A 21,691-nucleotide genomic window follows, 5' to 3' on the forward strand; every position below is an offset into this window, starting at 1 on the left:
ATGCCTATGCTATCCAGAGCAATATACACATTCAATGCAACCCATATCAAAATAACATTGACATTTTTCACAGAACTGGAACAAATATTCCTAAGGTTTATATGGATCCAGAAATGACCTCGAATAGCCAAAGGAATGTTGAAAAAGAAAACCAAAGCTGGGGGCATCACAATCCCAGACTTCAAGCTGTATTACAAAGCTGTAATCATCAAGACTGCATGGCACTGGCACAAAAACAGACACAGAGATCAAAGGGAGAGAATAGAAAACCCGGAAATGACCCTCAACAATATGGTGAACTAATCTTTGACAAAACAGAAAAGAATATCCAATGGAATAAAGACAGTATCTTCAATAAGTGCTGTTGGGAAAATTGGACAGCCACATGCATTTTCATTTTACTGACTGTTACCTTTGTTATGCAATAGCTTTTTAACTTGATGAAGTCCCAATATTTCATTTTTGCTTTTAGAGATGTGTCTTGCAAGAGGTTGCTGCAACCAAGGTCAAAGAAGGTGCTGCCTGTGTTCTCCTCTAGGATTTTGATGGATTCCTATCTCACACTTCGGTCTTTCATCATTTAGGGTTTATCTTTGTGTGTGGTGTAAGAAAATGGTCCAGTTTCATTCTTCTGCATGTGGCTGTCCTTTCGTTCCAGTCCTCTGCAGGTTCCCCTGGTGGAGAGCAGTCAGGGCTCAAGGTCTTGGTGTACCAAGTTGAGAACCCCTTCCCGGGCTTGGGGACCCCAAACAGTTTCCCTGCTCCACTGCTTGGGAATTCCACCCAAGCTCAGGCCCCCAGTTAATTCTGTGACTCCAGGGATCCTGAGACTGCAGGCTCCCACCTAGAATTCTATTTCAGTACCTGAGCACCTTTCAGGCAGGATGTCTCTCATTGGAGCAGATTTCTAAGGGCTTTGATTTTGCCCTCTGGGGCTATGTCACTCTCTATCAAAAAGCTCCCACTCCCGCCCCCCCCCCCCCACCATTTATCTTCTGGTATCTCCCCTCAAATTCACTTCTCTGCACCTCCTACCTTGCAAAAAGTGGCTGCCTTTCTACTTGTAAAGTTCCAGATATTCTTTTCTTACATCTCAGGTTGAATTCACGGGTATTCAGAATGTTTTGATAGTTAACTAGCAAAATTCAGGGGACCAGAAGAAATGAAGTCTTCCACTCTTCTGCCAGCTTGCCTCCTCCGACTAGAGCCTCCATTTTTGTTTGCATGTCATTGATAGCCTTTTGAATTTCGACTTGATTGGATTGGATTGATTCGACTTGATTGGATTTTAGTTCTTTTATTTCTCCAGAAAGGAATTTTCTAGTGTCCTCTATTCTTTTTTCAAGCCTAGCTGGTATCCTTATAACCGTTATTCTGAACTCTAGTTCAGCATCACTTTATTAGGTCCCTGGGAGTCAGTACTGCCCTTGTTCTCTTTTTGAGGTGAGTTTCATCTTGTCATTCTGTCCACATAAGAATAGATTAATGAGAGAACAAAACACTAAAATGGCAACAATGACTCCAGAGAAATATACACTAAGCAAGTCAGAAGAGACCTGTAACAAACAAAATAAATTTTTTTAAAAAAGAATATAATTAGACAGGTGAACAGAACAGAACAATACCCTGGATCCTGTGTATATTTTGGTCTGTTTGTTAGAAAACTAGATCCCAAAATCATAAACAAATAACTTATATATGTACAAAAATAAAATTAAATACAATGAAAGGATAGAATGTAAATGTAAAAATGAAAATTAAAAGACAAAGAAAGAAAGAAAGAAAGAAAGAAAGAAAGAAAGAAAGAAGGAATATAAACAGACTGGTGAACAGAACAGAACAATACACTATATCCTGAGTGCATTTGGTTGGGTAGAAGAAACTACATCTCGAAATTGTAAAGAAAGAAAAACTTATATATATACAAAATTAAATACATTGAAAGGATAGAATGTAACTGTAAAGATGAAAATTTTAAAAGACTTTAACAAATAATAAAGAAAAGAGAGAATATGATCAGACAGGTAAAGAGAACAGAGCCATACATTAGATTCTGGATATATTTTGGTCTGTTAGAAGAAACTGCATCCTAAAATTTTTTATTTTTTATTTTTTTATTGAAGTTTGATTTGCCAACATATAGTATAACACCCAGTGCTCATCCCGTCAAGTGCCCTCCTCAGTGTGCATCCTAAAATTGTAAAGAAAGGAAAATGTGTATATACACAAATAAAATTAAGTACAATGAAAGGATATAATGTAACTGTAGAAATGGAAATTTAAAAAAAGATTTTTAAAAAAGAGTTGATAAGAAATTAGTTGAAAAAGGAAAGAGAAAATATTAAAATGGAAAGGCTAGAGGATCGTGGGGGGAAAGCCCCTGAACTCTCTCTGCTATATCCCCCAGCGCTGGAGCAGTTAGGGAGGTAAATTGGTCTTGGCTGGATGATCTTGCTCATCTCTGGGGGAGGAGCCTGTTGCACTGATTCTCAGGTGTCCCTGCGAAACTGCACCCCCCTCACCAGGGGCCCGGCTAAACAAGGGGCTCTGGGGTGCTCCACGTGGCTTTTGTTCCCTGAAGGCTTTCTGGGCAGCTTTAGAGGATGAGAGTGAAAATGGAGGCCTCCCAACCTCCAGTTCCGCAGCCTGAGAGCTGGGGCCCCCTCCTCAGCGTGCTTTCAGGGAAAAGCAGTCAATCCCTCCTGTCTCCCTGCTGTCCTTGGCAAGCCCATGCCGCGCTCACCAACAGCCTATGACCAAGCATTTCTCTCTCAGGTTTATATATGCCCGTTTCAAATCTCTATACCCTACAGAGTACTGCCCTGCGCGCCCAAACTGCTCCTCCCAGGGGAACAAGAGGAGTCTCACTGAGGTTTTGCTGCTCACTGGGACCCTGCTCCAGTTCGCAGTGGATGGTAACCCCGAGCTGAGAGCCTAGTCCCCGGCTCTTTGACTGCAGCAGCCTTCCCTGCTCCGATGCCTGGGAACTCGGCCACACCCCGCCACCCCGCCCCCCCCCCCCCCCCGCGCCCCTGCCTCCTGTGACCCCAGGGACCCCGAGACCACACTGTCCCACCTAGGATTCCACCCTGCTTCACCACCTGAGTGCCTTTCAGCTTTCAGGATGGATGACCCTCACTGGAGCAGACTTCTAAAAATTCTGCTTTTGCGCTCCGCTGCTCACTTTCCCGTGCTGGCTTACAGAGGCTCCCTCCTCCCATGGTTTATCTTTGTTGTATTGGCTTGCATTCACTTCTCCACAGTTCCTACCTTGCAGAAAGTGGTCACTTTTCTATTTGTACAGTTGCAGCTATTCTTTTCTTAGATCTCCAGTTGAGTTCACAGGCATTCAGAATGATTTGATAGCTATCTAGTTGAATTCCTGGGACCAGATGAAACTAAGGTCTCCTACTCCTCCATCATCTTGTTTTACTGATTTTGGTACAGAATCTTCTGAATCAGCCTGGATTCTGGAAATCCAGACTAAGTCCTATTCTGTTACTCTGCCTCAGGATCTTTGTTCTAGTTCTTCTCTGTCTGAAATGCTCTTCCTCCATCTTTGTATGACTCCTTTTTTGTCATTTAGATCTCAGTTTACATTTTCCCTCCTTTTCAGAAAAGCTTTCCCTCTCTAACCTAATAAGGATCAATCCGTCTCTTTGTCTTTTCTCTCTTTTGCCATTTCCAGTGATGATTATCCAGTATCCAGTAAGTTGATAATGCCCTCACACAGAATAGTCCAAAACAGAAACTGGAAAGCCATAGTATTGTGAAGGTGTGGGGACGTTGGATGTTATGGGGAAAATGATCTTAGTAGTTATGTAATCTAAGTCCTCATTTGATAAGAATTGTCACATTCCTCAATTCTGGTGGGTGTTTTGTTTCGTTTGTCCACAACAGTCACAGAGAGCTGGTGAGCAAAGGTAACAGTTGTGTCTATTGGAATGCTTCTAGGGGCTATACACGGTTGACTCTCAGGATAGATGATGATGATGTCAGGTCAAATCAGGCCTGGTTTCAGTTAGTTTCTAGGCAGGTCATATCTACCTTCAAAGAGAAAATTTTGTCTGCTCCTTGAACATGCACAAAACCCATTCTCCCCAGGGGATAGTTATCTCTGAATATGTCACAGAGAAATCAGGGACCTTAATGTTACAGGATTTTGTGACGCCTTAGTGCCCACAGTTCTTGGTCACACTGCTTCAAGGAATGAAGAGGTAGACCAGACAAAGAGTGGTGGGCACCAGTGCAAAGTGTTTTGAGCAAAAGTATAAAGCTCCGGAGAGGGAAGGGGATCCAAGTGGGTTGTCCTCAGTATTTCTAAATTTAGCGGTTATTATGAGCTCTTTTGTGGAACTTTCTTAAGTAATCATGGTGTACTGAGTCTTGCCAATCAGGGCTTTGGTCACTTATCTGTCTAGCTATTAGGTTAATGTCCAAGTGCTAATGGTTTCTTCTTCTTCTTCTTCTTCTTCTTCTTCTTCTTCTTCTTCTTCTTCTTCTTCTTCTGACATCTGGGGGCTTAGATCTAGCTGCTCCTTGTCTGTGATATTGACAAATGGTTTTTGTGGTTAATTGTCTTATTTTAGGACACTTTGCAGAAGTCATTCCTGCAAAAGCTGCAAAGCAGAATGTCCATGCCATCCTGTCTAAGCTGTAAAGCAGGAGGTCAGTGCTATTTTATTTTAGCTGTTCTGACTCCATATTTTCTTGTTGGGGACCCTGGCCCTGACTACGTAACTGTCCAACTAACATAAGGAAATTTTTTTGGGAGGCTTTAGGGATCTTCTATTTCCTCTTCTTCATCAGGAGAGAGTGGGACTAGATGGTCTCCAGGTCTGAGACCAAAGGCTCTTTAGAGAGCAGATGAGGGAGGGTAAAGGGTATAGGGTGCTCAGTTACATTTGAATTTCAGATAACAAACATTTTTTTTAAGATTTATATTCATTTGTGAGAGAGTGAGAGACAGAGAACATGAGTGGGGGGGAGGGGAGAAGCAGAGAGAGGGAGAAGCAGACTCCCTGTTGAGTAGGGAGCCTGACATGGGGCTTGATCCCAGAACCCTGAGATCATGACCTGAGCTGAAGGCAGATGCTTAACTGACTGAGCCACCCAGGCACCCCATAAATATTTTATTAGTAAAAATATGTCTCTTCCAGTAAGCAGGGCTTAATTATACTACAAAATGTTGCATGGGGCATAGTTATACTAAAAAATATTCATTGTTTTTCTGAAATTCAAATATTCGATATTTTTTCTGGCAGTCCTAGGAAGGAGTGACCAATATTTAAAATAAATGGCTTCTCTAGGAGGAAATCCTGAGACTGGGAAAAACAGAGGCCAGAATGAACAATGACTTTTTGAAGAGAGAAATGAAGGCAGTTTCTTTCATGCCAATTAAGCAATCATAGATGACCCTGTCAGAAATCCAAACTCATGACTAACATGGGACTGGAGACCAGGAGAAGCAATTTAAAAGATTAAGAGCCAAAGAAGCAATTGTCACACACAGAGCCAGCCAACAGACAGAACAATCCCATCCAGGAAGGTAAGAGCATGGCCGTGTCCAAGAGAACAGGTTTTGGGGGATTCTGGTGGGCTCCTCCTCCCTCCCTCATTGCTTCACAGTGCTTGGCTAATAGCAAAATTTCTCCTCAATGTAAGTCTCCAGCTTCTGAGGGCTCATGAAGTCTCCTCCTAGATCCTGTTCCTAGACTGCCAAGAAGCAAAGCAGAGAACCAGGAAGAGCAGTTATTTAGGCTGCATCCTACTTGTGATTCTGCTTGTGTATTCACTTGAAAGATTGCTTTTCTTGGTTTGGGATGAGGTACATTTGTTGTCCCTACACTGTTTGCAGAGGTTTACATATATTTACAAAAACAATTTAATGCAGAATTGGGTTTAGTAGCTGTAATTTTGAACATAGGTCTCACCCCTACATCATTCACCTGAGATGATCAGTGAGTTCAACTATAATTTCTTTTTTACAATAAAGAATGAAAATTTACACAGAAAATGCCCCAATAGAAAGGGTTCGTGTGGCAAATGCCCCACTCTGTTCTTCCACTTCTCTCCTATTGTTTTAAACAGGCTCATTAATATAATTCTATTATCAGATCTTTGAAAATCATAAGAATAAGAGAGAAGAAAAATGCACAATGACATTGAGAGAAGAAAAATCGCTGTTGGTTTTCAACCAGTACTCTTTAATCATGACCTCTGCAGTTCATGAGCTTTTTGTCTATTTGTTTGTATTATGGTTTTAAACTTTGTATTATATATATTCCATATTATGTATATTCTGTGTATGATACACATACATACATATTTAAGCCCTATTCATGAGACTTGAATGAAGGAGAAGCAGAAATTTATTTTAGCGGGAGGGAAACAAATAGACAAAGTCAGGTTATGGGAGTCCTTATCTTGGTTTGGGCAGGGTGAACATGGACAAGCCCAGGCATTTCCTTTGTTAGAAGGTGGACTTGGAGGATGCTGTGCTCAGCTACATACTCATATGGGATCATAACCGTCTATTTGACCACAGATTGACATCAAATTAATACGTTTGGAGAGAAATAACTCCTTTTATTAACCAGTCTTCTGCCAGTGAAAGTAAGGAATGAATACAAATGCCTTTTGTGGAGGTGTGTGGATGACTAAGTTGTTAAGCATCCGACTCTTGATTTCAGCTCAGGTCATGATCTCAGGGTGGTGAGATGAAGCCTCACATGCAGCATGGAGCCTGCTTAAAATTCTCGCTCTCCCTCTCCCTCTCTCCTCTCACCTCTCTAAAAAAATAAAAATAATAAAAATAATAAAAATAATAAAATGTCATCTTTAAAGAATGTATTTTGTTTCTCTATAAGCTTATGGTATAGAGTAAATTGATAGGAAATGAAGAGCATTCCTCCCCCCCAAATAATAACTCAATTTCAAAGTTTTTGCTTTTGTTTGTAGTTTCTTCTTTGAACTCAATTTTCAGTTGGTGGAAGCAGTTAGAAACCTGAGCAATTTCCACTGGATATCAATGAAATAAGCAGGTACAAATTCTCTCACAGAGAGAAACCAGAGGGTCCCAGCTATCATTAATGTTAACCTGGAGAGAGTTTTTTGTAGATATTTATGGAATGCTGTGCGAGGATGTTCTGAATGTGTTAAATGATGCCTGTTTGACTTTGCTATTAGGTGTTCTGTGGCCTTATCCCACAAGATGCCAAGAGAAGAGGCTCACTTCATCCTTGGTTATCCCAAGAAGGGGCATAACCACTCCTACATCACAGCTGAAGAGTAAGTTCAAAATTGGATCCAGTGGGGTTTCCAGTTTGCCATTTGCAGACAGCCTGCTGATTTCCACAAGCGTATGTCTGTCAGTAAATCTCTCTAGTGTTCATTTCTCCAGAGATTAAAACCCTGGCAATGAGGTGATGGGACCCCATGTCCTACAAGGGGCTCACTCAAGCTTTTCTGAGGCCATACAGGCTAGGAGATAGGAATGATAAGAAGTTGGATCTTGGCATTTTTGGGGGGTCTGTATTCTTGGTTATTTGGCTTTCACTGTAGGTTCCCAGCTGGAAAACATCTGTCTGGGAGCAAGGTGACTCTTTCCTCAAGCCTTGTTCTGTCTCCTCCACTCGGGCTCCTGGAGGTGGCCTGTGGATAGAACAAAGGTGAGTTGCCAAAGAGCTAGTAAGAATGAAGGGCAGGTATGTGCAACTGCACTCTGACCCTGCTTATTATTTCTGCATCATAGTTTTATTCTAAGGAAAGGTGTTTAAAAGTATGAATTAATTTAAAATAAATATTTATAGGATTCAGCATTTCTAAGTGCTAAGCAATGTATAGTCAGTCTAAGATGCTATACTTATCTGTGAAAAAATTTTACAGTGTAGTGGAGAATTGGGCTCAAGAATAATTTTGGCAAGCGTAAGTGCTGTAGTGGTAGGACAGGCTGCTGGGACACATTCTGCATGTACTAGAGTACACAAGAGTATGGTGCTCTAGATTGGGTTTCACCTTCTGAATGAAGACTCCAACAGGACAAATAAGGTACCGGGTTTTTATTTGGACCATGTCTTAAGTGATCTAGTCAGAAATTCCTGCAAATTTGCTCTCCCTTGGGGAAGGAACTATTGAAAAATCTTTACTAGAGTGAACTAGCAGGGGCAAGTAAGATGTGGAACTCATTAAAGGCACTGAGGAAGAGTTTAGGCTGGGAGCATTTCCTCAGAAGATGCCAGTGGGATTTTCTAACATCCCTGCATGGTCAGTTGGGAATGGGGAGATTTTCTGAAAAAATATCCCAAGAGTAAAAAATGTATTTTTGGGGGTATGTTTAGAGTACACATGATATTAAGTAGGATGTTGTTTCAGTTTCTGTATGATAATTCAACAAGCTGTATCTCTGTAAAACTTTAGTAAGAAGTGAGAGGGCATGCGTCACTCATGGAGGTTTTGTAAAATGCAGTTTCCCAGGTATTTCTGCCAGAGAGGCTGATTTGGTGGGGCTCAGAGTTTGCACTTTAACATCCACCTCAGGTGACTCTGCTACAGGAGGCATTTGGTGACACTCTAGAGAGTCCTGCCCAGCTGCAAACTGCATTATTTTGGTGTGTCTGGCATATCCTGATGTTTTCTAATCTATCAATCACTGAGTGTGTGTGTGTGAATGCAATGTGACTGTGCATAAGGAACTGGAACAGAGCTCTGTCTGTGTTAGGATATCCAAGGGGATAACCACAGCCTTGGTGGGTGAAATTGGAGCACAAGCATGCCAGGAATTGAATCAGCTGCCTTCAGTCACAAGAGCCCACTGAATGCTCCTTGTGACAGCTTCATATCAGGAAAGGGCGATATGGCAGGAAAGGCACTGGTTGGGTATCTTAGGCCAGTCACTGTGAATTCTGGTTCTGCCACTTACCACTTGTGCATCATTGGGCATTTTACCAGTTTAAAATTATGGGGATACCCGCTGTGACATGAACATCGTATCTACCTCACAGGATTATTGTGATGATGAAATAAAAGCCTATATGTGGGGTGCTTGGCATAATGCTTGGCACAAATCAGTGCTCAATGAAGGACAGAGTAGCTGCTAAGGTGGTGGTGATGTTGATGAGTCTCGGTAGGTCTCAGCTTCATGATCCACAAAGTGGGTGGACTGACCTGCATAATTAGGTCAGAGTTTTTATCCAGCACTGTCACCCAACTGGTTTAGAGATGGACAGGATAGACTTGATGCCTCAGCTGCCTTGAGAAGGAGGTGGTCAGGTAGTTGGTACAGGACAAAGATCTCTCCAGGAGAACCCTCAGCTATATTTTGATTCACCCTCAGCTGCTCAATCTCTTATATCACCCAGCTCTGCAGAACCCTTTTTTAGCAAGTCACAGCACTTTCCACTTTGATCATGTTGTGATGTAGAAAATCAGGCAGATGTTAGCTAATTGTTATACAGGGAAAGCACAGCTTTCAGACCTGTTTCCAGGGCCGTTGCAGTAACTAATCTTTCCCAGGGGCCACTGGACACAGGGCTCAAAAGGCTTGTTTAGATGCCCAGATTGCTCCTGCTGCTGAGGAGCAGAACAGTTTCAGTGATGCTACAACTTTGCTGTAGGTTCAGCTCAGACACTTCTCCCCATGATTGAGTCCCAATGCTCTATCTTTTAATAATCCATGCCTGGCTAGTTGGGAGGTGCTTACCTAATATCTGCAATCTCTGACTTCAAATGTCAGCTGGGGTCTCTGACATGGCAGCCAAGCAGGCTGGAGAGATCAGGCCTCTTGTCTCAGCATCCCCAGAGTTCTATCTCTAGCTCCATTCTGAAATGTCTTTTCCAGATCACTTAGGTGATAACAGAGTAAGCAGCAAGGACTGACCCAACTGGTTTGGTCCTTGGTCATCCTGAACTGGATTCCTTGAGCAAGCAGAGGCCAGATAGGAGCTTGCCTAGCTGAATGTAAACATGAGTCAGATGTCCTGGGATACCCTAGCTGGGCTGGGCTCTGGTATCCCCATGCAATAGGTATAGTCTTGGATATCTCTAAATCCCGCAAGCCCTACTTCCACCCCTTCAGTCAAGATGTGCCAGTTCTAACCCTCGATGGCTGCTTTAAATGCTCTCTCCTTCTCTTCATTACCTTTTCTTCATCTCCAACCAAAACCTGCTGTGTGGAAAGTTGTGGATCTCCTCATTCTCACTAGAGTGTCAATACCCACAAGAGGTGAAAGTAACGGAGAATTAAGCGGTTAGGACAAAGGAAGGATGGATCTTTAAAGATGGTATTTCAGATCTTCAGTTCCAATTGCAAATGGAAAAAAATAATGATGTTGGAACTAGCATCATGCCCCAAATCCACATATTTATACATAATTATTTTAAAGAAGATATTAAATGGCTCATTAATTTTGCAGATGTGGATTTGTAATCACTCATAATTCATTTGTTCATTTTTAAAAATATGTTTGGCCATCCATCCAAATGTCTATTCATCCATCTATCCATCTTCAAGAAATATTTTTTGAAACACCAGAGTGCCTGACATTTTCTATGCATTTTTGGGATTTGAAAACAAATCCCAAACCAAACAACTCATTTGGGAACTCCTTTCCTAGAAGAGACAGGTAGGCACACTGCCAATTACCACTATAGGGCTGTTTATGAGAGAAGCCAGAATAGGTTGCCATCATCCTGGGAGGGGTGATGCTGAGTCTTTGAATGTGAATATATTAGTCATGGGCAAGCAGTGAGGGGATGAGTTTCAGGCAAAGAGGACACAAACACAAATGAAACAAACTCAAGTTCAAATCCTGGCTCCATCTTGTGCTACCTCTTTATAACCATCAGCAAAGCACTTAACCTCTGAATCTATGTCCTCACCTGTGAAATGGGGATGATAAGTGGTGCCTACTTTACAGGGCTGTTGTGAGAATTAAATAATCTAATATATGTAAAATGTTCATCATAGCAATCTTAAGTTAATTTAAGTATCAATCCTTTTTGTGGACTGATAGTTGGGGGGAAACGCCCTGATGAAAAGAAAAGATAACTCAGTCTCTGTAAATACATTGTTCACATATGGGTTAGTTGCTCCTGCACCTCTTGTGCCTGGAACTGGGATGGTTAGGCCATGCCAGTTAGCACTACTTATGTGGGCACACATCGGAGAGGCTCCTAAAGAAGCTCCTGTCCCTCGACACAGGTGCTGGAGGTTGGTGGGTGTTCAGTGTGGGGTCAGGTGGGGTGGGGGTGGGAAACTACTTGGGAAATGGAACATGTGGCTTTGGGATGGGAAAGCTCCTGTGAAGATTGAAGACTGATGTATGATTCATCACAATCTAGAACAAGGTTTCTGTACCCAGATGGATTTGTCTATCTCTTGGGCCAGGGCTGCAGGGATTGGAATCTTGACAGTGATCCTGGGAATTTTGCTGCTCATTGCCTGTTGGTATTGTAGAAGACGAAGTGGATACAGAAGCTTGAGGGTTAGTAAACTTTCTGCTGCTGGGATCCCTCCAGATCCAGGACACCCTTGCCCTTCTTTCTCTGAATTTCTGGGGAGTAAGATAACATTCTTATGATCACCTTGAACTCTCATTTCTGGTTCTGACGAGTCTTTCTCTTCTTCTTGCAGCTTTTCCTTTGCTTTTGCCTAGACATGAACTCCAACCAGAAACTTGGCCCACCTCTTTGGTTTCACTCACAGCAAACTTAAATGCTGAGCACTGATAATTTGTGGAGCCCAGGGGTAGGGGTTCTGATCCTTTTGCACAGCAAACAGCAGCATGTGAGTTGCTCCAGGTCTTATCAATCATCCTGAGGATTCTCAGGGGTTCTGTTCCTCCATTTAGTGGCTGCTCATCTCACCTTGCTGCTTTACCCCTTTCCTCCCAGTTTCCCTGGGAGTGCCAAGTTCTTCTAACTCTGTTATACCAAGCATTTAGCATAAGTAGGACCTATCCAGCCATCAGTACAATAAGTAAACCATCCACCCCTCAGCAGCACAAAGGACCACTGGGTTATTAACAAGGTCCATTCTCTTTTGATGGCCAATGTAGTTTTGACAGAATTTTTTCTTCTTTACCCATATGAGCAGGAAGCTAACAAATTACACAGTCTAGTCTTAGAGTAGCAGTGTCTTCCATAAATGGGAAACATCAACTGAGTTGCTAAACTATAAGAACTACAAGTTTCACTTCAAAGCGGGGTAGCACCTTAGGTCTTAAGCATCCAGAGGCATTATCCATTGTGAGCAGTGGAATGAAAAAAGAATTGCAATTTCTCTCTCCCCTTCCCCCTCCTTCCTTTTCTCTCTCTCTCCCTCCCTCCCTCCAGCTTTCCCTCCCCCTCTCTCTTTCATTACACATCTGAAAACTGAGTTGATACATAATGGAATAAAAGTATCTTTACAAAAGATGTTGGAAAGTCCCATTCCTCACTCAGCAATTTAGGCAAAATGGTTGTGTGGTGGAGGGGAGGGTTGGTGTAGGTGGGGATTTGGAGTTTGGCAGTCTGAAGAGGAGTAGAGGAAGGTGAGAGCTCTAGCTTTGACTTCTTCTCCTTGTCAGGAAGTTTGGGCAGTCCCAAGTGTCCCTTTCCTAATGCCCATCTTGCCAGAGTGCCCCAAATACAAATCATGAAAGACATAGCAGGTTTGGGGGATGACACAGAAACTGAGCAGTAGCCCTTCAGTATACTGACATTTAGCAGAAAGGAGAATCGCGGAGTCTGAATAAGATTCCAAACCAAGTACCATAGGAAAGCTTTGGGCTAAGAGGTTAGAGATGGACCTTGCACTCGTATGATACCTCATTTGGGCTGTCCACAACAGATTAGGGAGGGACTTTGCCTTCTGACACAGAACTCCATTTCTGCCTCTAGCATGGAGTTAACATTGTCTTGTAATTGGTTATTTACTTTTTGCTTCTTTCACTCCTTTTCTTTCCCCCACATATGAACTGGGACCAGAGAATATTTCTTAGACATCTTTGTTTCTCCAGTGCCTGGAATATAGCAGCCACTCAATTATATGGCATCAGCATTTGGTCTCATTGTCACTGAATTGCTTGGTGACCTTAGATTTTAACTTCCCTGAGCCTCATTTGCTCTATTCTACACCTAGGCACATGTGATGTGTCTTTATTCAATATATATTTTCTTCTATATTTTTATTTAATTCTGTGCTTGTGTACAAAAACACATAATAGTTTAGTATTTTTTTTTAATTTTTATTTATTTATTTATTTTTTTTATGATAGTCACAGAGAGAGAGAGAGAGGCAGAGACACAGGCAGAGGGAGAAGCAGGCTCCATGCACCGGGAGCCTGATGTGGGATTCGATCCTGGGTCTCAAGGATCGCGCCCTGGGCCAAAGGTAGGCGCTAAACCGCTGCACCACCCAGGGATCCCCTAGTTTAGTCTTTTAAGGAATAAAAGCTCTACAAACTCAATGTGTTAGTACCCTAATTGTCCATAACTACTAGCTTGATGCTTCTGGACAAAAATACAATTTTTTTTCACTTTCTGCTTCAACACTCTCATCTTAAATTTAATTAAACTATAATAGGCAGTCTTTAATGTCATAAGCTCAGACACTATGGACATTTTGCTTAGTAAGGTTCAAGTTCAACCTACCATGTCTCCATTCCTCTAGGTCTAGATCAGTGATTTATAGAGTTTCTGGAATTTTTATGAGATGGAGCTGTGTTTAAATTCTCTGGTTCTCATGGCATCTAAAAATGCTGTCATTTATTTTTTAAAATTATATTAAAATCTCGTTTTGAGACTTAGTCTTGAAAAGCTGGGTTGGAATCCGTAGTTTAAGAAACTTAGGCAAAATTATGTACAATAGTGCACGTAATACTGCATTTAATTACATAATTACCTCCCTGCCTCTCTTTGGAGGTTTCCCCCCTTTCTTTCTTTTTTTTTTCTTTAAATAGGCTCCACACCCAACATGGCCCAGTCAATTAAGTGTCTGGCTCTTGTTCTCATCTCAGCTACTGATATCAGGGTCAAGAGTTCAAGCCCTCCATTAGACTTTGCACTGGGCATGGAGCCTACTTAAAAAAATAACAATGGTAAGCCAAAGGACACAAATGACAATAAATGCAAATTTCAGACACCTGAGTTTTAAGCTTTGAAATGTTTATTTCCCCACTTTTTCTGAACATAGAATGGTAGCAAGATTGGTTGGAATTAAGATCTCCTAAAATGTTTCCACTGACTCACAATTCCCTTTAGCCCCAAAAAAACATCTTTTGAAAGATTGCTTTTAGTAGCAACTTGCTTCTGCAGGAAGATGATTTGTAAGGGGATGAAAGTTGTTTTTTGCATTTACCAACTTTATCCTTTCACCTGGAGGTTTAAGACATAATGCTTTTTGATTCTTGGAGAAGAATTTTGAGGACCCCCTTGACAGCTCAGTTTATATTCATGTTTCATATGTTGTGTTTCTCAATGGTCAGGGGCCCCTGTACTCATATCTGGAGCTCTTGCTAAAATGCAGATTCTGGGACCCTCTCTGAGGGTGCGACCCAAGAAGCTGCCTTTTAAAATGCATGCTAAAGTTTTAATGCAAATGCAAAGAACTAGCAGTGAGCTGAGTAGATCATACTCCTATCCCATGGCAAGTGAGAAATTTACAAAACAGAAAAACAACAACAGTGATAATTAAGGTAAAGGGAGAAAATGCATTGAATACTTTACCTGCAGTATATTGCTGGGACTTGGGAAGAAAACAAACTTCGTGCATCCTTACGTCAAGACCGGGCCCTGTGTATATATCCTTCCAGGGGGTAGCATCAATATTAATTTCAGACTAGAGTTTAGGAAAACTACTTTTTTACAGACTGAAGACTGTGTAGTTATCAGCCCCAATCCATGTCTGGCCTCACCTCAGTGATGTTCCAAACACTTCACTCTGGGAAACCTACCTTGATGCCCTCTTCCAAGCTAGTAGACTCCAATGATCAGTCACAGTCCTCAGAGAAGCCTGAAGAGCTGCTCAGCATCCACACAGCCTCCCTGATCCAGCCTGTCTTGGCTAGTACCACAGAGTGTATGCTGCGAATGCCCTACTGTCTGGATTTAGCTCACTGATATGTTTAGGTCTGTATTTTAAGAAATTGAATTAGGTGCCAACATTTAAAAGTAACAGTTTACATAAAAATCTTGATTTCTAGTTTGTTTTTTAAAAAATCAAAGATCTGGCAAAAAATGTCAGCTGCACAGTGATTGTCCCTTTAGATAAGATATACTCCTTCCTTTCCTGTTGTCCCCACCTGGCCCTCTGATGCATATGCATTATCTGCCCAGTCCTTCTAAGGATCTAAGTATAGCTGGGTCACCCAGGTGCAGGCAATAGGGAAGTGCTCTATGTGCAGAGTGGTGGTTCTCCATGTGGCCCTGGATGAGCAGTTTTGACACTATCACCTGGGAACTTGTTAGAAATGCAGATTATGGGCCTTACCCTAGATCTACTGTGTCAGAAATCCTGGATGTGGGCCCAGCAATCTGTGTTTAACAAGCCCTCAAGTGATACAGATGCATGCTAAAGTTTGAGAACTACCATTGTGGAGAATTTGATAATAATACAAGCAACTAAAATCTGCTTTTTATTATGACAGTGTGCCAGCAATTTAAACTATGTCAGTGATGAAATGCTCCATCTCACCACAGTACATCACTCCTGAAGTCCCCATTTGGGTATGTCTCTGTCCTGCACAATCTGCTGTCATTCTCTTCTAGGGATGGAGAATATCACCCCCAAAACCTGTGCAAATCACCAAACTGAGCTCTCACCCACCCTTCCCTACAGTGACTCAGGGTGTGTAACTTCATCTTAGGTAGACTTATGTTGCAACTTGACTTGGAAGCTCAGGCTACCACAGCATTCCTACCACAACATGTGCATTTGTTTAAATGCATATGCATAGTGTTTAAGATATTTTGCTGTCATTACAGGGAAGGCAGAAATAGGCAGTGAGTCCCTGCTGCCAAGTTTCTCATATGCTTGTCCTCGCTAGTTTGATCATCTCCACTTGCAATCATTCTCTGAAATTCTGGGTCACCTGGGTGGATCAGTTAAGCATCTGTTTTTGGCTCGGGTTGTGATCTCAGGGTCCTGGGATTAGGCCCTATATCAGGCTCCCTGCTCAGCAAGGAGTCTGCTTCTCCTTCTCCTTTTGCCTCTCACTCCACTTGTATGCTCTCTCTCAAATAAATAAAATATATATATATATATATATTTTTTTTTAAGTCATTCTCTGAGGTTCAGTGTTCAGATTCATTCTTTTTCTCCTTCCCTTTAAAAATATTCACTGACTGGGGGCAGCCCGGGTGGCTCAGCAGTTTGGCACCACCTTCAGCCCAGGGTGTGGTCCTGGAGACCCTGGATGGGGTCCCCATCGGGCTCCCTGCATGGGGCCTGTTTCTCCCTCTGCCTGTGTCTCTGCCTCTCTGTGTGTCTCTCATGAATAATAAAATCTTAAAATATATATATATATATGTGTGTATATATATATATATATATATATTCACTAACTAATGGGTGTCAGGTGCCATATTAAGTGCTTTACCTTTAGTTTTAACTTCTACAACTCTGAGTGGTAGGTGGCATTCATATTAAAGATGCAAACACTAGAATTCAGAGAAGTAAAGTGACTAGCCTGAGGACACATTGCAGGTAAGTGGCAGAACCAAGATTTAAAAACCCATTCTTGGGGCACCTGGGTGGCTCAGTGGTTGAGTGTCTGCCTTTGGATCAGGTCATGATCCTGGGGTCCTGGGATCCAGTCCTGCATCAGGCTCCCCAAGGGGAGCCTGCTTTTCCCTCTGCCTGTGTCTCTGTCTCTCTCTCTCTGTGTCTCTCATGAATAAATAAACTCTTTTACAAAAATAAACCTATTCTTAAAAAAAAAAAAAACTTATTCTTAAAAATAACTTCATTTTTCTTCTCTTTTCTTACAGAACTCCATTCTTTTTTCTCACCCACTGACCTTCATGCATTCACATTTCAGGACAAAAGTATTCATGCTGGCACTCAAAGTACCTTAAGAGGAAGATGTCCACATGAGGGTTTTGGTCACCAGCACAGCAAACTGCCTTTTCAAGAGAGTAATTGTGAACTTGTGGTAGGTTGAGATCTTGCATCTTGGTGTTCATTGTGTGGCTGCTTTTAATTCCAATGAATAAAATTATTCCAACTTAAGCAAGGGCAATGTGTATATATGTAATGCTATTGAACTCTACACTTAAAATGATTAAAATGGTAAATTTTATATTATCTGTATTTTACCATAATAAAAAATTAAACAATAACAAAGATAAAAAAAAAAAAGATGGAAGTACAGAGATTTTCTTAAATTGTGTCCTGTCATAGCCAGGTTTTCCAGGGCCCATGATGAGATCCCTTACATATGTAGTAAGATCCAAAGAAAGAACTCAATTCTGGATATAGTATTTTTTTGTCTTATGTCTTTTTTTATGTCTTATTTGCCTTTTTCTGAATGTAGATATATATATATATTTGTATATTTTTTTATTGGACTTCCATTTGCTAACATATAGTGTAACACCCAGTATTCATCCTGTCAAGTGCCCCCCTCAGTGCCCATCACCCAATCACCCCATCACCCTGCTCACCTCCCTTCCACCACCCCTTGTTCTTTTTCCAGAGTTAGGAGTCTCTCATGTTCTGTCACCCTCACTGATATTTCCCGCTCACTTTCTCCACTTTCCCCTTTATTCCCTTTCACTATTTTTTATATTCCCCAAGTGAATGAGACCATATAATGTTTGACCTTCTCCGATTGACTTACTTCATTCAGCATAATACTCTCCAGTTCTATCCATGTTGAACCAAATGGTGGGTATTTGTCATTTCTTTTTTTTTTTTAATTTTTATTTATTTATGATAGTCACAGAGAGAGAGACACAGGCAGAGGGAGAAGCAGGCTCCATGCACCGCGAGCCTAATGTGGGACTCGATCCCAGGTCTCCAGGATCACGCCCTGGGCCAAAGGCAGGCGCCAAACCGCTGCGCCACCCAGGGATCCCGTATTTGTCATTTCTAATGGCTGAGTAATATTCCATTGCATACATAGACCACATCTTCTTTATCCATTCATCTTTCGATGGACACTGAGGCTCCTTCCACAGTTTGGCTATTGTGGACATTGCTGCTATAAACATTGGGGTGCAGGTCTCCCAGCGTTTCACTGCATCTGTATCTTTGGATGTAGATATATCTAAGGGAGGAGGAAAAAAACATCTGTTATTAATTGTATAAGCTGTGCAGTCTAACAGAGTAGCCACTGGCCACATGTGGCTATTGAGCACTTGTAACATAGTAGTTTGAATTAAGATGTGCTAATACATACTGGATTTTAAAGACTTAGTCTGAGGAAAAGAATATAAATAATTCATTAATGATTTTTATATCAATTACATGTTGAAATGATAATATTTTGACATGTGGGATTAAATAAAATAAATTATGAAGATTAATTTTACCTGTTTGTTTTTATTTTTGTAATATGGCTACTAGAAAATTAAAACCAGATATATGGTATACTGTGTTTTCTATTTCTATACTCTATACAGCACTGGTACAGATGCAGTATATTTTAATGGTTGAAAGAACAGACTCTGGAGCCAAATTACTGTGAAGTTGTGTGACCTTGGACAAGTGACTTGACCTCAGTTTTCCAACCTGTAACATAAAAACAATGAAAATACTCTTAGAATTGTTGTAAACATTAAATGAAGGCCTAACACATTGTACTGTACTGATAATAGCACTGGCCTTTAGACACAACTACAGAGATCTATATATATGGTATATATGTATATTAGTGGCTTTATACAGTGTTCAATAATTCACTATTTAGGGCTTGGGACTTGTACTGACAAGAATAATGAAGATATAAATAAGTTTTTGAGATTTTGGAAAGGCCATTAGCTCTATTTTTCTCTACTCTTCCCCCTCCTGCTATTTCAACATACACACTTATGAAATTTAACAATGATTATCTTGTTGGGTCGGGAATTAGATGCGAGCACTTACAAGGTTCAGTCCAGAGAAGTAGTATACATATGCTGCTGACCACTAACTTTACCCCTCTTCCAGAAACCTCTGCACTGTTGCCAAGCCCATACTCTCCCTTTCTCATTTTCACAGGTTCCCAATGCACCACCTGCCTATGAGAAACTCTCTGCAGAACAGTCATCACCACCTTATTTGCCGTGAGAATGCCAAGAGGTGCTTAAATGATTTCCTTCACACTTCTGCTGGATTTTAATGTGGATACCTGATGTTCTGCTTCAGAATACCATAGAAACAGTGTACATTCTCTCTAATACTAAGCTTGTTGTTAAATTCTTAGTAGAGCAACTAGCAATACTAATTGAGGGAATGATGAGAAATATTAAAGTGGAAAAAATTTTGTCAACTAACGTTGTAATGCCTGATACAATTTATGCTAGTAGTAATTCTAATAAATCTATGGTGTTATTATCTGAATTTAAATTTAAATACGTGTTCTGGGATCATTCAATTTTTTTTAGTTGAAATTTGGCTAATAACTAACAAACTACTATGCTGATTTTTGAAGAAGCAATCTTTTGACCAACATGAACTCTAACAGAATTGTTGCAGATGAGTCTGTGCCATGGAGTATTCACAAAGGATACCTCTATAGGTTTAAGACAAAGAGCTCGTGATCCTGGGTGGCTCAGTAGTTGAGCGTCTGCCTTCGGCTTAGGGCATGATCCCAGAGTCCCAGGATTGAGTTCCACTTCTGGCTCCCTGCAGGGAGCCTGCTTCTCCCTCTGCCTATGTCTCTACCTCTCTCTCTCTGTGTCTCCCATGAATAAATAAATGAAATCTTTAAACAAACAAACAAACAAACAAAAAACCAGAGTTGATTGACCTACCAAATTATAGTCAGATTCATCTGATCAGTAAAGTGTCAATAATGGCTCTTTGTGAATCAGTGGCATTTCTATACACTAACAATGAAACTGAAGAAAGGGAAATTAAGGAGTCAATCCCATTTACAATTGCACCCAAAAGCATAAGATACCTAGGAATAAACCTAACCAAAGAAGTAAAGGATCTATACCCTAAAAACTACAGAACACTCCTGAAAGGAATTGAGGAAGACACAAAGAGATGGAAAAATATTCCATGTTCATGGAGTGGAAGAATTAATATTGTGAAAATGTCAATGCTATGCAGGGCAATTTACACATTTAATACAATTCCTATCAAAACACCTTGGACTTTCTTCAGAGAGTTGGAACAAATCATCTTAAGATTTGTATAGAATCAGAAAAGACCCCGAATAGCCAGGAGAATATTGAAAAAGAAAACCAGAGCTGGGGCATCACAATGCCAGATTTTTAGTATTGTACTACAAAGCTGTGGTCATCAACACAGTATGGTACTGGCACAAAAACAGACACATAGATCAATGGAACAGAATAGAGAACCCAGAAATGGGCCCTCAACTCTATGGTGAATTCATCTTTGACAAAGCAGAAAACAATATCCACTGGAAAGAGGACAGTCTCTTCAATAAATGGTGCTGGGAAAATTGGACAGCCACGTGCAGAAGAATAAAACTAGACCATTCTCTTACACCCTACACAAAGATAAACTCAAAATGGATGAAAGATCTAAATGTGAGACAAGATTCCATCAAAATCCTAGAGGAGAACACAGGCAACACCCTTTTTGAACTTGGCCACAGCAACTTCTTGCAAGATACATTATGAAGGCAAGGGAAACAAGAGCAAAAATGAACTATTGGGACTTCATCAAGATAAAAAGCTTCTGCACAGCAAAATAAACAATCAACAAAACTAAAAGACAACCTACAGAATGGGAGAAAATGACATATCAGATACAAGGCTAGTATCCAAGATCTATAAAGAACTTCTTAAACTCAACACTGGAGAAACAAACAATCCAGTCATGAAATGGGCAGAAGACATGAACAGAAATTTCACCAAAGAAGACATACACATGGCCAGTAAGCATATGAGACAATGCTCTGCATCACTTGCCATCAGGGAAATACAAATCAAAACCACAATGAGGGATCCCTGGGTGGCGCAGCGGTTTAGCGCCTGCTTTTGGCCCAGGGCGCGATCCTGGAGACCCGGGATCGAGTCCCACGTCGGGCTCCCGGTGCATGGAGCCTGCTTCTCCCTCTGCCTGTGTCTCTGCCTTTCTCTCTCTCACTGTGTGCCTATCATAAATAAATAAAAATTAAAAAATTAAAAAAAAAACCCAAAAAACCAAAACCACAATGAGATACCACCTCACACCAGAGAGAATGGCGAAAATTAACAAGACAGGAAACCATCAATGTTGAGAGGATGTGCAGAAAGGGGAACCCTCTTGCACTGTTGGTGGGAATGTGAACTGGTACAGCCACTCTGGAAAACTGTGTGGAGGTTCCTCAAAGAGTTAAAAATAGATCTGCCCTACCATCCAGTAATTGCATTGCTGGGGATTTACCCCAAAGATACAGATGCAGTGAAACACCGGGACACCTGCACCCCGATGTTTATAGCAGCAATGTCCACAATAGCCAAACTGTGGAAGGAGCCTCTGTGTCCATCAAAGATGAATGGATAAAGAAGATATTGTCTATGTATACAATGGAATATTACTCAGCCATTA

At 41.2% G+C, this 21,691-nt stretch overlaps 1 protein-coding gene across 5 annotated transcripts in view; it reads left to right on the forward strand.

Annotated features, from left to right (window-relative positions):
• Positions 1 to 19,451, forward strand: part of MLANA (melan-A) — a 75,422-nt gene extending 55,971 nt beyond the window's left edge. The window contains exons 3-9 of one of the 5 annotated variants that reach the window (XM_077911890.1): positions 4,590 to 4,668; positions 5,310 to 5,548; positions 6,961 to 7,043; positions 7,189 to 7,290; positions 11,387 to 11,483; positions 17,019 to 17,132; positions 19,181 to 19,451. In XM_077911890.1, coding sequence (XP_077768016.1) covers positions 7,214 to 7,290; positions 11,387 to 11,483; positions 17,019 to 17,132; positions 19,181 to 19,249 — 357 coding nt within the window. In that variant the 5' untranslated portion in view covers positions 4,590 to 4,668; positions 5,310 to 5,548; positions 6,961 to 7,043; positions 7,189 to 7,213 and the 3' untranslated portion in view covers positions 19,250 to 19,451. Of the gene's footprint in view, positions 1 to 4,589; positions 4,669 to 5,264; positions 5,549 to 6,960; positions 7,044 to 7,188; positions 7,291 to 11,386; positions 11,484 to 17,018; positions 17,133 to 19,180 lie in introns of all 5 variants that reach the window. The other 4 variants (XM_077911889.1, XM_077911888.1, XM_077911891.1 and 1 more) reach the window with 4 other exon arrangements.
• The last annotated feature ends 2,240 nt before the right edge of the window (positions 19,452 to 21,691 follow it).

Source organism: Canis aureus, chromosome 10 (assembly GCF_053574225.1).
Source record: "Canis aureus isolate CA01 chromosome 10, VMU_Caureus_v.1.0, whole genome shotgun sequence".
Classification (NCBI taxonomy): domain Eukaryota; kingdom Metazoa; phylum Chordata; class Mammalia; order Carnivora; family Canidae; genus Canis; species Canis aureus.